Here is a 13,795-nt window from a genome sequence, read left to right on the forward strand (position 1 = left end):
ATGCGAAATATATATTTGATGGTAATAAACGTAACGTTTGTAAATATTCCCGAAGCTGAATCGAATATTGCATTAGTTTTTGTTCAGACAGAAATGTTTCAAAATAAAAGTACGCTTCATCAATTTTTAAACTGAAAATATCTGGAATGTATTTTAAATTTGGTAATTTTTCTTGAGTCCATACTAATCTCAGTATTTAGCATTAGTGTAATTCTGAATAGAAACTTTGAAAAAATGAGCATTTATAAAATCTGCATTTTTATTCCGTAAAAATAAAATACAGGAGATTAAAATAAAATACAGGATAATTTTGAGAGGGCCAGATTGAAGTATCACTATGAGGCCCAAATTCATACACATATTTATTAAAATTATTTTTACGTTTGCTGAAAATAAAATTCCACATTTCCGTATTCATTTTGATAAAATATATTCATAAAATTGATTTTAATAAAATAAAAGTATAGTAATAGTATTTGTATATACGTGTTTACGTTTATAAAAATCCGGAAATAGATCAACTCGAATTAAAATTTAAAAAAAAAAATCATAACTAAAAGTATCTTTAATCTTTATGACTTTGTTTTATCAAATTTTAATAAAGTGTCACTGTAATTAATCGATACATTACAGCTAATTAATATAGGTCACTTGTTTAATTTTGCCAAAGTTGATTCTTGAATTTTTCTCATTCCTTTTAACGCTGAAAGATGAGTTTCAGCATTATAAATTTGTGCTTATTTTTAGATAAAGAAATTTTGTCTTTTTTGCCAAATTAAAAAGTGCTTAATTTCATCAAAATACTTTTGTGAGTTAATATTAATAGCACAAGTTTATGCGATATCGCATCTTGTGCTTGTATTGATTTATATGCTTTCTAAAATTTATGAGTGTACTTAATCTGGGTAGTTTTGTTCTTTTGTTAGTTTCTGAAATGAGCTTATCGGAAAAGGCACTAGAAGTAGGCTTCAAGCTCTGCCGAAAAAATTAAAATTACAGAAATAAGTCTATTTAACATTAGTGTCTGTAAATGGCTATCTCCCTAAATTGGCGAGATATCGTCAGGCTGGCGATGGGTTTGGGGACTGATTTTTGTCGCCAAATTTGACGAGAAATTGCCAAAGGTCGCCAAACTTGAAGATCGTTTGGCGACATTTTGGTCCGGTCCCTGTAAAAACTGTAATTTAATCCGTATACGTAACTGTAACCGTATCGAGCCCTTATATGTAGCTTTAACCGTATAAACCTTCCAGTAATTTTGAGAAATGGAAGGTATTAGAGATTTCTCGGCGGCCAGGGGGGAGACTATATAAGTTTGGAGAGAGTATCAGTTTTCAGTTTCTCGTTTCATAGTAACTTTTCGGAGTGTTGATATCCGTGCAAGCTTCGTTCTTTAGCTGTGCTTCAGTAGTTTGAAGTGGTAACTACCGATTGTGCTTTGTTCTATTGAGAAGAGCTATACTTTTGAGGGAAGTTCAAGAACTGTGAAATGTTCCTTTTGGGAAAATAAATTTATCGAGTTACCACGGATTCTTTGTGCATTCAATCCCTTACGAACCCTAAAGGGCCGTTCCTACTTGGGTTTATCTGAGCTAACTTACACAACTGAAATAGCCGACATATCTCCAAAACCATTTTTTTCCCATAGGGCAGCAAGTTGAAAAATGTGAACTCCAGTCACAGTGGAGCTAATCGACACATGGAACTGGCTCCATTAGCTCAGATAAACCACAGTGGGAACGGCCCTTTACGCGCACAATAATATGAAATCTGATTTCTTTGCTAGGCTGTGAAATTTTATCACCCTCCCATTTTCTTTTCATCTTTTGTTTCACTTGTTAATAGTGCGTTATATGATGTAAAGCATCAAAACTATTTCCTATAGTTAGCTTACCATATTAGGATCTTTTAAAGATTTACCACATTCGAACACCGCTGTAATGAACCCCATTTATAAACGAATCTCCGAATACAGCGAACGAATCTTTTGGTTCTGTCCAGTTTCCTATATATTTAATGTTATTTTATAACTATGTCATCGAACCTTTAAGAGTATAAAAATCGGATATAACGAACTATAAGGATATCTTCCATTGAAACTTTGTCGAAGATCCATATTCCATCCATAAAGTAAAACACACTTATGTTATTAGAGAGTTTAAAGAACAGGAATCAGCTATAATATTTTTATAAATTTGCAGTACTAATTTCGCAGGTTTGACCATACATCCTTCTTCTTTAACTGCAAGACTAAAAATGAATTAAAACAGGCTTAAACTCATGCGATACCTGTGAAAACAATAGATTAGAAAATTCGTGATGCTCAAAAGCTCCCCTCCTTCAAATTCGAGAATGTTACATCTCCCCCCCCCAAAAAAAAAATATCCACTTCGAAAACATAGCTACTGACGCCATCTATTGATAAAAAATTAAAACAGCTGTGAAATAATTTCTTTAAAAGTTGACAGTAAATATGGATCAATAACCGGAACTGAAAAAGTCCAGCAGCGGCCTAGAAGTAAAATCGTTGCACACTGGTGATTTTTCCCAAGTGTAACGTGAGTACGAGCCAGTTTCTCATATGAAATCCTTCCCTCAGGCAGATAAACTTCGGGTGCATTATCATAATTAATATAAACCGAACCAGAACTAAAAGATTTTTTTATAAATGCAAAAAACTTCTAGAAAATGTAGTTCGCCAATGGAAGACGTTTTGGAATAATTTTGGTTGCAGAAAAATATAAAAATATAACTTCTTTGACCAACATTGTTGGGCAATAGAGGATTTATGTGTTTCTTTTTCTCTAATATATGTTTGAAGTTTCTTAATGCATAGTTTTAACGTTCACCTTATTTAACTTTTATCTTTCCTCACCCGTCACTTTTATCTATATTCTAAACAAAGGCTGCACACGACTGGTGTAATACCCAAATCTAAGGAGAATGAGGATATGCTAACAATATCTTAAGGACGCCATATGGGGTATACGGCTATTGAATCAAAAAATGGTGAATGGGTTCTCTGATTCCATTCAAATTCTTGACAGAGCTGTCAGACTAGACTCTGTTCTAGGCTGGTGCTCTGATGGAAATTTTGGAATCTTCGCTATTCAGAGAAAGTGGAAAGAATGAATTTCATGAGCTTGCTGTTTTACAGTTGATCTCTCCTTTAGAGAACGAAAAGTTCTGGTCCTAATCGTTTTTTTTTTAGTATAAATGCTGTCCAAGTTCTAGCTTCCAAATAGCGGATTTTCATTATTTAGGTCTTTTGCAAAATATAAGGTATTTTTTGCAAAGGTTATGCATCTTTGTATTCTCATGTGCATGAATTTTATGCAAAACAACAGTTCCCTTAGTTTTGTACTTAAAAAAAAAAAAGGACAATATATTTCAAATATAGGCTGGAGAACTCGCAAGTTTTTCGATGTGTTTATGTTATGAATTTAATACTGTAAAAAAGTTTTTATAAAATAAGCTTTTACTTGCAATGAATAAAGTAATTAATGAACTAAAAGAGGAAAATAATTTGTCATATAAAATTTAATATAAACAACAGATTAAATAATTATCTTTAAAAAGTCCTTTACTGTTTTATATCACAATTAATAAAAACGTGGGACATCTATGATATTAACATTAGAATAGTTACTTATTGCAATAATATTTAACAATTGATTTGATATTTTCCGACCATCCTAAAGTAATTTCACCAAAACTGGCCATCAAAAGTATTACAATGTTTGCTTTAGGCTCGTTTATATATTTTCCGACAGAAGTGAAGTGATTACAATGAGTATAGATTACATAAAAAATGGGGGGGGGGAAGCCTATACCACATTTATAACGTGGATTATAATTTTTGCAATATAGTTAGTTCTTCCACCAGTGGCCAAGTGGTTAAGACTATGGAATTCCGGTAGTTCGATCTCGCGAACGGGCTGGCTGCATGGGCGTTGTCGCGGTTTTCCCCATGTGTCATGTGTATAGGAGCCAGTTTTCCCTAGAAAGTCCTCCACGAAGGCATCCCTCCTTTTAAGCAGATAGTCCTTGAGGCTTTGCCGTAATCACATAAAACAAACTGGTAGTTTGATCAAAGTTCGAACACTAGCGAAGGGACTGGTTGCAGAGTTCATTTTAATTGCTTTCCCTGTGTGTAACGTGAATACGAGGTAGTTTTCCTTAGAAAGTCTTCCATGAAAAAATCCCTTTTCTTGGGCAAATAGTCCTTGTGTGTTTTGCTATAATCAAGTAATCTAATTTAGCCTTAATAATGCCATGTAATTATATTTCATTATTTAAGCGTCCATACTTTTATTATTCATGGTATAAAATTGTAGGTGAATTTTGAAAAGAGAATTATCTCCTGTTTCCATTAAAATTAATGATTAATTAATGTATAATTAATTGTTTTTCTCATTTTGCTGCATTGGTTATTTCATCCGCTTTAAATAAGAGCTTATTTCATAAAAACTTTTTGTTTTCTAATTTTTAGTCTCAGTTACATGTTACCAATCAAATTATTCAATTAAAAAATAATTTTCAACAATGAATAATTGTACTTTTACTTCTGTTATTATTGACAATCTAATGCTAAAACGTATTATTTCTTATTTTATATTAAAAGTGAAGGATAAAAAAAGTCATGTATTTGATCTTGGGCAATGAAGTATCGGCCTGTGCTGATGATAAATGCAGCTGTGCGCTTTCAAAAGGAAAAATTTCCTTGGTTATTTATAGGATCCTTAAAGATTATCAGATCCATAATCAAAAAGGGACCCCTGTAAATATTTCCTTTTGTTATCTGATGGGGGCCTTTGCATGTATTAACAGAGGAAGATCTTATTTCAAGCAAATGTTTACTGTTTTTCTGTAAATTCAATTTTTTTTAACCATAGTCTCATTATTTAATTGCTAATATTTAAGTATATCACTCGTGTATATAATATCTTGGGGCTATTCGAAAATAAGGGCTTATTCCATTTAATTTTTATACTGGACGTTTATTTTCAGTGATAAAATTTCTCAAAATAAGGAAATAAGGTGTAAAGGACTTCATGGACTCCGAGTAATACTTTATAAAAATCTTTTTTTTTTTTTTTTTTTTTTTTTTTTTTTTTTTAACGTACTTCTAATTTTGTGGTCTTGGGTCGACTCACGTTTTTGGAAAACGTGATTACATCTGATTGGTCTTTACAGAATTACCGTCATTTTCTCCAGTTTTTTTTAATCACTTCTTTACTTGTAATAAAATTCTCTCACAATATGACTTGATGTCATTTTACTTTCGATCTTGACCCTTCATGCGATTTACTGAGCAGAAAGTTATCTACCCTTATAGTATTTATTTGCAACAGCCGGAAAGCAACAGATAAAATACCCGATAATCGCAGCATACAGAGGATGCTGAAGACTTGATGTCATCGTTTTAGGATGTACTTACGACTTACCGTTTCTTGATAATCCGATCTCAACCAGTTAGCCCTGAAGACTGTAGCGTTGAATTCATTTTAAGATTTGGTCTATATATTGAAGGTAAATCTGATTTTTCATATATAAAGATTTTTTTCAAATTAAATTGCGTTCTATATTAATGTTCTCCCCCCATAATCTTAATCTGCTAATGAAGAGATATGATTTTTATATAATATTATTTTCTGAACTAGTTAAAGCATTCATTTTTATATGAAATTATTGTGTTTTCTATAAAATGCAAAGGTTGAATGAATGGCATATAAATGCCATTTTTCATCAACGAGTTTATTATTAAAATCATGCGAATTTGGGATCTGTGCAGTGTAGATTCCAGGAATTTATGAAATATTTCTAAGAACACGTGTTAAATATAAATTTCTGACAGATCATATTTTTAATATTCATTAAATTGTTTTTCATATAGAATTATTTATAACAATTACTTTTCCCCTTGCTATGAACATACACGTAAAGATTCTATTTCTTATTAAAACATTTAAACAATTGGTTTTTGTTCCGGCCAGACGTGGTTTCTCAAATACATTTAAAATTTCTCAAATACATTTAAAATACTAGGTACATTTTCCGGATAAAATTCAAGTAATATTGTAATTGTTAAGAATAAGGATTCGATGTAGGGCTATGTGATCCCATGTACACATGTGCATGTCTGGTGAATATGGGTTGCTATAAGTATGCTATGTTTTTCTCATTTAATGCTTTTAAAACTGGAATTTTATTTCTTTCAGTATTATTAATTTCTTCTAAGTCTTATTTCTAGCAATGACAATTGCTTAATTTCCTGATAATATCCGCCGATGAGACAGTTAAATAATTAAAAAGTGATTTTATAATGTGTTAGTTGATGTAGAACAGTGGTTTTCAAAATTTATCAATTCTCGGAAACCTTAAAACTATGAGGTTTTTTCGGGAAATACTGTCTTACCCTTAGATCGGTATGTTTTTGTGTTAAGACAATTAAATAAAAATTCTGTATTTTTAATTAAAATATTTTAACATAACATTAATATAAATTTACTCATTAACTCGTGCACCAGGTGCCACTTACCCTTGCATTATATTTCAAAGATGGTTAAATGTATGTTTATGTTTAGTTAGTAAGCATTACTGAACTAGTGTGAGTGCTTCATAATTTTCTTTTTGAATTTTTATTTTACTCTCGGAATTCCGAATTCCGGAGTACTGCGGAACACAGTTTGAAGACCACTGATGTAGAATATGGGGAATACAAAGTAGTAATAAGTGATGTTTTTCTACGCTCATGCTGCATCCATTGTTCATTCGATTTACTATTAAATAATAATTTTTTGAAACTGAGGAGAGAATTTTTCTTAAACTTAATTTTCCAGTTTCGAATCCTACTCCAAAATGGCTGAATGAGATAACAATGTGCACAAAAACTTGTAAATAAAATTGCACTTTCATTGCCATGATAACGAAATTTCACTTCAAAAGCATAGCTTCGTAAAATTTCCACTATATTTATTTTTCACATCTTGTTTCTGTGACACCTTTTGCTGATGTTCTTACTTCCAGGATGCCATATTAGAAGACAACTGGCAAAAAGCCTGCAAATTCACGCCGGCTAGGCCCAGTATAACAGCGGTAAATGGAATGGAATGGATTTCCACTGCAACTTCTACTCTGAAACTCACATATTTTCCTTAAGAAAAATTTGTATAGAGGCTGAAAGAATTTCTGTAGAGTTCTATAAGACAAGACATTTTATAGAGCTGTATCAGCTGTATGCAAAATTTTCGCAATTGTTGCCATGCTATCCAAAATAACTGTATTTAAAATGACATTACGTAGGAGGTTTAGCTTTAAGGCCATCATAATAAATTCTTGGTCCTCTGGACTGTAGTAGTGCTCAGGGGGCCCTTACCTACGTCAAATCTCTTACGGATTAACAATAAATTTTCCAAAACATGGGCTGTTTTTTTCATGGGGCCTCATGGCAATACTTCAATGTTGTCACTTAACGCCAGTTCAAGTGACAAGCCTACTTCTGAAACTCGACTGTATTCCAATATTTGATTCATGAAGTTTTGAACTACTATAGTAGCCTTATTAATTTTATATATAAATTCATTAAAGCTATGTTAAAAATTATTTGTAATGTTAGTAGCTTGTTTGCGTAATTATTTAAATATATTTTTCCTTCAACAGGTTCTTCCATCATGCTAATTTGAAAGGAATACCTGAAAAGAAGAAATATTAATGGAGCTTTCTGTAATCAAATTATTTTTTATTTATTTTTCTACCATTTTATTATGTACATTAGCCCAAAATAGTCGAATGCATAGATCTGATCAAGAACAGCAAAGTTCATTTCTACCTGATGTATCAAGTAGTTATCCAAAGTATGTTATTTTCAGTCATAAAGTTTTAGAATATTATTTCTAATAATTATTTTGTTGATGGCTTTTTAAAACGTTTATTCATCAGTGTTATCTTTTTTTGCCCATGAAATTGAACTTTGAAAAAATGAATTAGCATTACAGCAGTTAGAATGAGCTTGGGTAATTTCTGCTCACAATCTTGTGCCTCCTTCCCTTTATTGGAAAAAAGAAGAAAAAAAAAAAAAGAAAAAAAAAAAGGGTCAAACGTGAAAGGAAAGGTTATAGAAATATCTCAAATGTGTTAATTTGCGTTGTGTTTCTCAGTTGTTAATAAATTTAATAAATAATTGCGATATGCATTGCAAATTTATTTGAAAAAAAATTCCCAGCTTGCTTGCCAGATTTCTGCAACGTGACATTTAATATTGATTTTTACATGTTTTGCAGTGGTCTTTGGCATTCATAAAATTTCATTTTTCTTTTCCTGTTTTCCCCAGTTGCACACTGTCTCAAATGCTAAAAGCGAGCTTTTAGTTTCCCTATTATTTCATTAAATAATTTACCCACAGTACATTAATTTATGCTCCAAGTTTATGAAATAGTCTCTAATCCACTATTTTATAGTGTTTATGTTTGACATTTTACTTCTTATAACCTTGCAGTCTAAAAGGTATTAAATGGCAACTTTGAAGTTTAACTATAAAATACTTTTCTTAATTATAACTGCAATGTGCAATCCATTCTCAATTTCAAATTGTACTCTCACAGGAGTAGTAGCTATTCTCTAATATATCAGTTTCAACATAAATTTTTCATTTCCAAGTTCTTAAGATGAAAGTCTAACATCTGCCTTTCATCCATATTTTTACTTTTGCTTTGAAGACTTAGTAAGCAAATGACCTAGTAAGCTTAGTTCAGTTCTTTCATAAATTACTTTGGAGATATGTTAAAAAAATAAATAAATAACTTCAAGTAAAGAAAATGGGATAAGTCTTAGAGTAGAGGGGGGGAAGGGAATAAAAAAAGTTGCTGATGCAGGTAATGCCAAAATGGTACTTACGTATTATCGCAACCAGGTTGGCGCGATTTGTAAGTTTGAGTAAAAAAGTATGAATAGAAAGAAAATGTACATTTATTAATTACACATAATTTTAATGCAGTTTTTTATATTATTTTGTTTTAAAATATAAAATAGCAATTAAACCCTTCCGGTTTCGAATTTGAATAAGTTGCAGAATTATTTTTTCGGCGGAAATCTTTTGGCTATTGCTTTTAGCACTGATTGAAAACCGTATTCGCCATAACCATGTACACGTCGATTTATTTTTACTTAAAAAACATCCCAGAATTGCACAAAAATGGCATTGCGCACACTCTTGACTTTATCAATCTACACTGCTATTTTCTCATAAATTACAAAAATTTGCACGAAAATGCAGGAAAATTTTGTGAATCTCCACATGCTCTTTTTACAAAACTACGTATAACACGTAGGGTTGCCGTAAGTAGGGTCGCCAAATTTGGCAATTTATGCGAATTTTGGCCTGGTTGCGGTAATACGTAAGTACCGCCAAAATATTTAATATTTTAGTTGAAGCTTTAGATATAATATGAATGTTTCGATTTGGTAAAGTATAAAAATTAATCTATCATATCAAATAACATTTTGGTACTTTTCCCGTTTCGCTGGCGCAAATCTCGCCACGCAGACTTTATTGGCGACAACATACAGTACATACATAAAAAATGTTAGCAAATGTTAATTCTAAGAATTTTTTATTTTGAAGGCATAAACATTTTAATATCGTCTAAAATTTTGTAAAACTGCAATAAATAAAGACTAAATTTGTAAAAAGACATTAATTTAAGAATTTACTTTGCTTTCATGGTTCAACATCCTAATTCGCCGGTTCATATCACGTGATCCTAAGTGATCTCATCTCATAAACTACGCTACAAAAATATAATTCTCTCATTAATTATCTACTACCATTTCGGTACTGTTCCGTTTTGAGGACCGTAAACAATTGCAGCGAAAATGTATGCGCAAAAGCGCCAAATCTAGCAAACACGCCCATTTAACAGCGCGCCAAATCTAGCGTACGCGCTGATTTCAGGTTATATAGTTCTATATTTCTTAAGACGCCATTGAAATACTAGTTTAATTTTTAAATCCTTTTTTGATTTTAAATATTTTTTTAATATCCTGTTGATTTAACAATTTGAGAATTGCCCATGACGAAAAGTCGGCAATAGAATTTTGTGTAAAGTGCAGAATCACCCACTGCTTGACGCGTTTTTAAGAATTGCACATACTCGACATCCATGTGCACATCGACCTATTTTCACTTTAAAAAAAAAAAATCCCAGAATTGCACAAAAATGGCACTGCGCACACCCTTGGCTTTATCTATGTACACATCGACCTATTTTCACTTAAAAAGTAAAAGAAAATTGACAAAAATCCATTTGTTTTTACCCTTGTAAAAAGCGGCAAACAAATAAGTGAGCGATTTTGCACTTTACCGAGAATATTTTCAAAGAAAAGGCATCATTCATTATAGAAAATTACATTTGAACAACCAACGAAATGAAATTATGCTTTAGCGATAAGTCGGTAGCGAAATAGCGATGCAGGCATCCATTCAGTTATGTTTAGCAATTTTTATATAAATTTTAATAATTATCTGAAATAGTTATTTACTCTTATGCTTCCATTCAGTCATGTTTAGTCTTTTTCATATAAATTATAATAATAAAAAAGTATTATATGAAATTAACCTTTCATCTAGATTAAAATATTCAATGTTACATAGTTATTTACTATTATACTTCGTTTCTTGCGTTAGGGTTGCCGCAATTATTTTTGGCAGCACTGGCATCAACAATAGTTTGGCGATTTTTTACGGCCCTCGAAACCGAATAGTACCTTAATTTCAAGTTAAATCTTAATTTGAGTACAACTTTAAATGCAAGAATTGTTTAAATTCGTACGCATAGCTTACCCAGATATTATGTAAAACCGCAGTGCTTTACTTCGCTATTGCATTCTCATTAAAATTGATGAATTTAACCCCTTAACTTTGCTTTTCTATATTTTCGCCTTCGGGTGAGCGGTGTCAAAATCTGCGAATGTCCTTAGGGCATAAAATTGAACTATCTGGTAAAAATTCTATGCAATTGTATGCCAGTATTGAAAGAAACAATAAACGTGATAAGAAATGGCTGCAAATTGTTTTGAAAATGAGGCGTAAAAGGTTACCAGCGAGGATATTCAGTTTGGCATCAGTTGTACCATAACTGGCGATTTTATCGCCTGCGCCGGCAAAACGGAAAAGTACCAAAATGGTACTTCAGTTTGGCATCAGTTGTACCATTACTGGCGATTTTATCGCCTGCGCCGGCAAAACGGAAAAGTACCAAATTGGTATTAATACGCAAATTTTAACCTAATTATGAAATCACCTAATTATTTAATTTTTATCTAATTATGAAATCGAAAAAAAAAGGAACTTTATGTAATTTTATCTAATTATTTTAATATGTTTATGAGAAATTAATCACTATATGTTGTCTTTTTACCAAAAAGTATGCTGACCACTTTTAAAACATTGGTCACTGAAAAATTACAATTATTCAGGTTACTCATAGTATTTAGAGTGAATTAAAAATTGTGTCATATTAATTTTTAAAGATGCTTATTGTATGCCAAAATTGTAAGCATATCTTTAATATGTAGTAATTGGGTTGTATAAATTTCAACCAAGAATCATCTGGGTGACCTTATGTAGGTACATAAAGCATGAATGTACAATAGTTGAGAAAACTATTATAATTTAAAAAATTGCATTTGCAGGCATTGATTTAATACAACAACTATAGGTGAAATTTCTTTCTGATATCAGTTTTGACCATAAAGTAATGAAACACATTTTTCAATGTTAAAAACATATTAAATGATGACCTTGTTTGGTTTGAGGTCTTTTGGAAGCTTTCCTTTTTTTTCCAAGAAATTTTTGAAAATATATATATTTGGATAAAAGCAGCTTTTATTTAAGTCTCTTTGAAGCTGTAATCATAGTAACATTGGATTTATTTCTTTTTTACATGTTTAATACACTGTAAATTTCCTTATCTAGATTAATAAATTTATAGATTCATAAAGTGTGTAGAAAGGGCTTAAATATATGAATTTTTATTCAAGTTAAGATTTTTTTTCTTGCTTGATCTAAATAGTGCAGATTTAGTGCTTAAACATTTGTAAATTTTTCAAGTCGGGATTTTTTTTCCTTACATGATCTAAATAGTGCAGTTTACTAATAGTTAATTTTAAATTTTATCCTGATCCTTCATCATTATGCTCGTATATTTATTATATATAATTGTTATACTAAATAGACTACAACGAACTTATCTTAAAGTATGCATGTCATAGTAACCAGATGCCCAGATCCATAGAATGTACATTATCTCCTGTTTCCACTGTGAATCTTTCTTCAGTGTCAATATTCCCTTTAATTTCTCTGTTGGTGAATGGAGCAGAACTATAGTTATGCAGTGAATTATTTAATTGATCATGAATGTTTTGTATACTGCTAATTAGTATGCATAGTAGAAGGCAAAAAACTGCTTGTGCAACTTCCTATGTGTCAATGTGGTATAGTGATAGAGCTTAATCAAAATATTATTCAGTAGTGCTTTTAGCATAAAAGTGACATCTCTCAAAAAGCATATGCCTAATAATTTTGTTTAATAATTTTATTCCCATGTGTAGAATTAATTTATGTTTCAGAATTTAACAATATTAATAGTACTGAATTCAAAATTTAAATAAATAAATAAATATTTGTGTTTTCTTTTCACAATAGTCTGCAATGTACATCAAACTAGTAACTGTGTTATTTCCTTTTAGTAATTGGCCATATGAATATGAACATAGTAGGTACTCATCACGTAGTAATTATGCTAGAAAAGAGGGTAGAATTAAAAAAGTTCAACTCCTGCGAGATAAAAAACCAAATATAATTTTAATCCTGACAGATGATCAAGATATTGAATTAGGTAAGTTTGTAATTTTTAAGTTATTGGTCAACTTTTAGAATTCAAACTTTCTTCTGTCCTGTCAGATTTTAAATAAATTATATTGCCTGCAAAAATGTATGTAAAGTGACTAATATAAAATATAAAACTAGATGAATAGTTAGCAAATTAGCTGCAGTCTGAGAGATAGTTATTATTCATTTACAATGAATGACCAGAATACCCTATCTTTTACTCTAGTGGATCTACTTTTGTACAGTAAATAAGACTGCCAAGTACTGGCAGTTTGGCTGAGTGAAAATTGGTAGTGACCTCAGCAAATACTTGCTTGTATATTAGAATTTTCAGTGGATATAGTGTGAATATGAATCAGGCAGATAATCCTTATGAGCCTTGCTATAAGCTAAATAACAAAACCCTTAGAAAGTCATCCACGAAGCCATCTCTTCTTTGATATAGATCCTATGATCAAATAATCCAATCCAGTTCTTGCAGGGGTAATGGTACTTTATAGTAGAATATTAGAAGCATAGGATTATAATTGTATAAAACTTTTAGTCCTAGCAAAAAGCTGCATAAAAAGACATAAGGGCATCTACCGCCAAAGGTACTACTATTTCGTTTTGAGGACCGTAAAAAATCGCAGCGAAAATGTGTGCGCAAAAGCGCCAAATCTAGCAAACGCGCCCATTTAACAGCGCGCCAAATCTAGCTTACGCGCTGAATTCAAATTGCGTAAGTTTAGAGACACCATTGAAATACTAATTTAATTTTTAAATCCTTTTTTGATTTTAAATCATCCTATGGATTTGGGAATAGCCCATGACGAAAATTCTGCAATAAAATTTTTTCAAAGAAAAGGCATCATTCATTATAGAAAATTATATTTGAACAACCAATGAGAGGAAATTGCTTTAGCG

The 13,795-nt window shown here is 31.1% G+C and overlaps 1 protein-coding gene across 1 annotated transcript in view; it reads left to right on the forward strand.

The window, feature by feature from the left end:
• The window catches only part of Sulf1 (Extracellular sulfatase Sulf1), a 178,576-nt gene that overhangs the window by 90,961 nt on the left and 73,820 nt on the right, over window positions 1–13,795 (forward strand). Inside the window, exons 2-3 of the mRNA XM_085811969.1 lie at window positions 7,663–7,856; window positions 12,748–12,896. Coding sequence (XP_085668095.1) covers window positions 7,714–7,856; window positions 12,748–12,896 — 292 coding nt within the window. The 5' untranslated portion in view covers window positions 7,663–7,713. The remainder of the gene's footprint in view (window positions 1–7,662; window positions 7,857–12,747; window positions 12,897–13,795) is intronic.

This window comes from Stegodyphus dumicola, chromosome 2 (assembly GCF_044657685.1).
Source record: "Stegodyphus dumicola isolate Sdum_Otavi_A_Nest chromosome 2, ASM4465768v1".
Classification (NCBI taxonomy): domain Eukaryota; kingdom Metazoa; phylum Arthropoda; class Arachnida; order Araneae; family Eresidae; genus Stegodyphus; species Stegodyphus dumicola.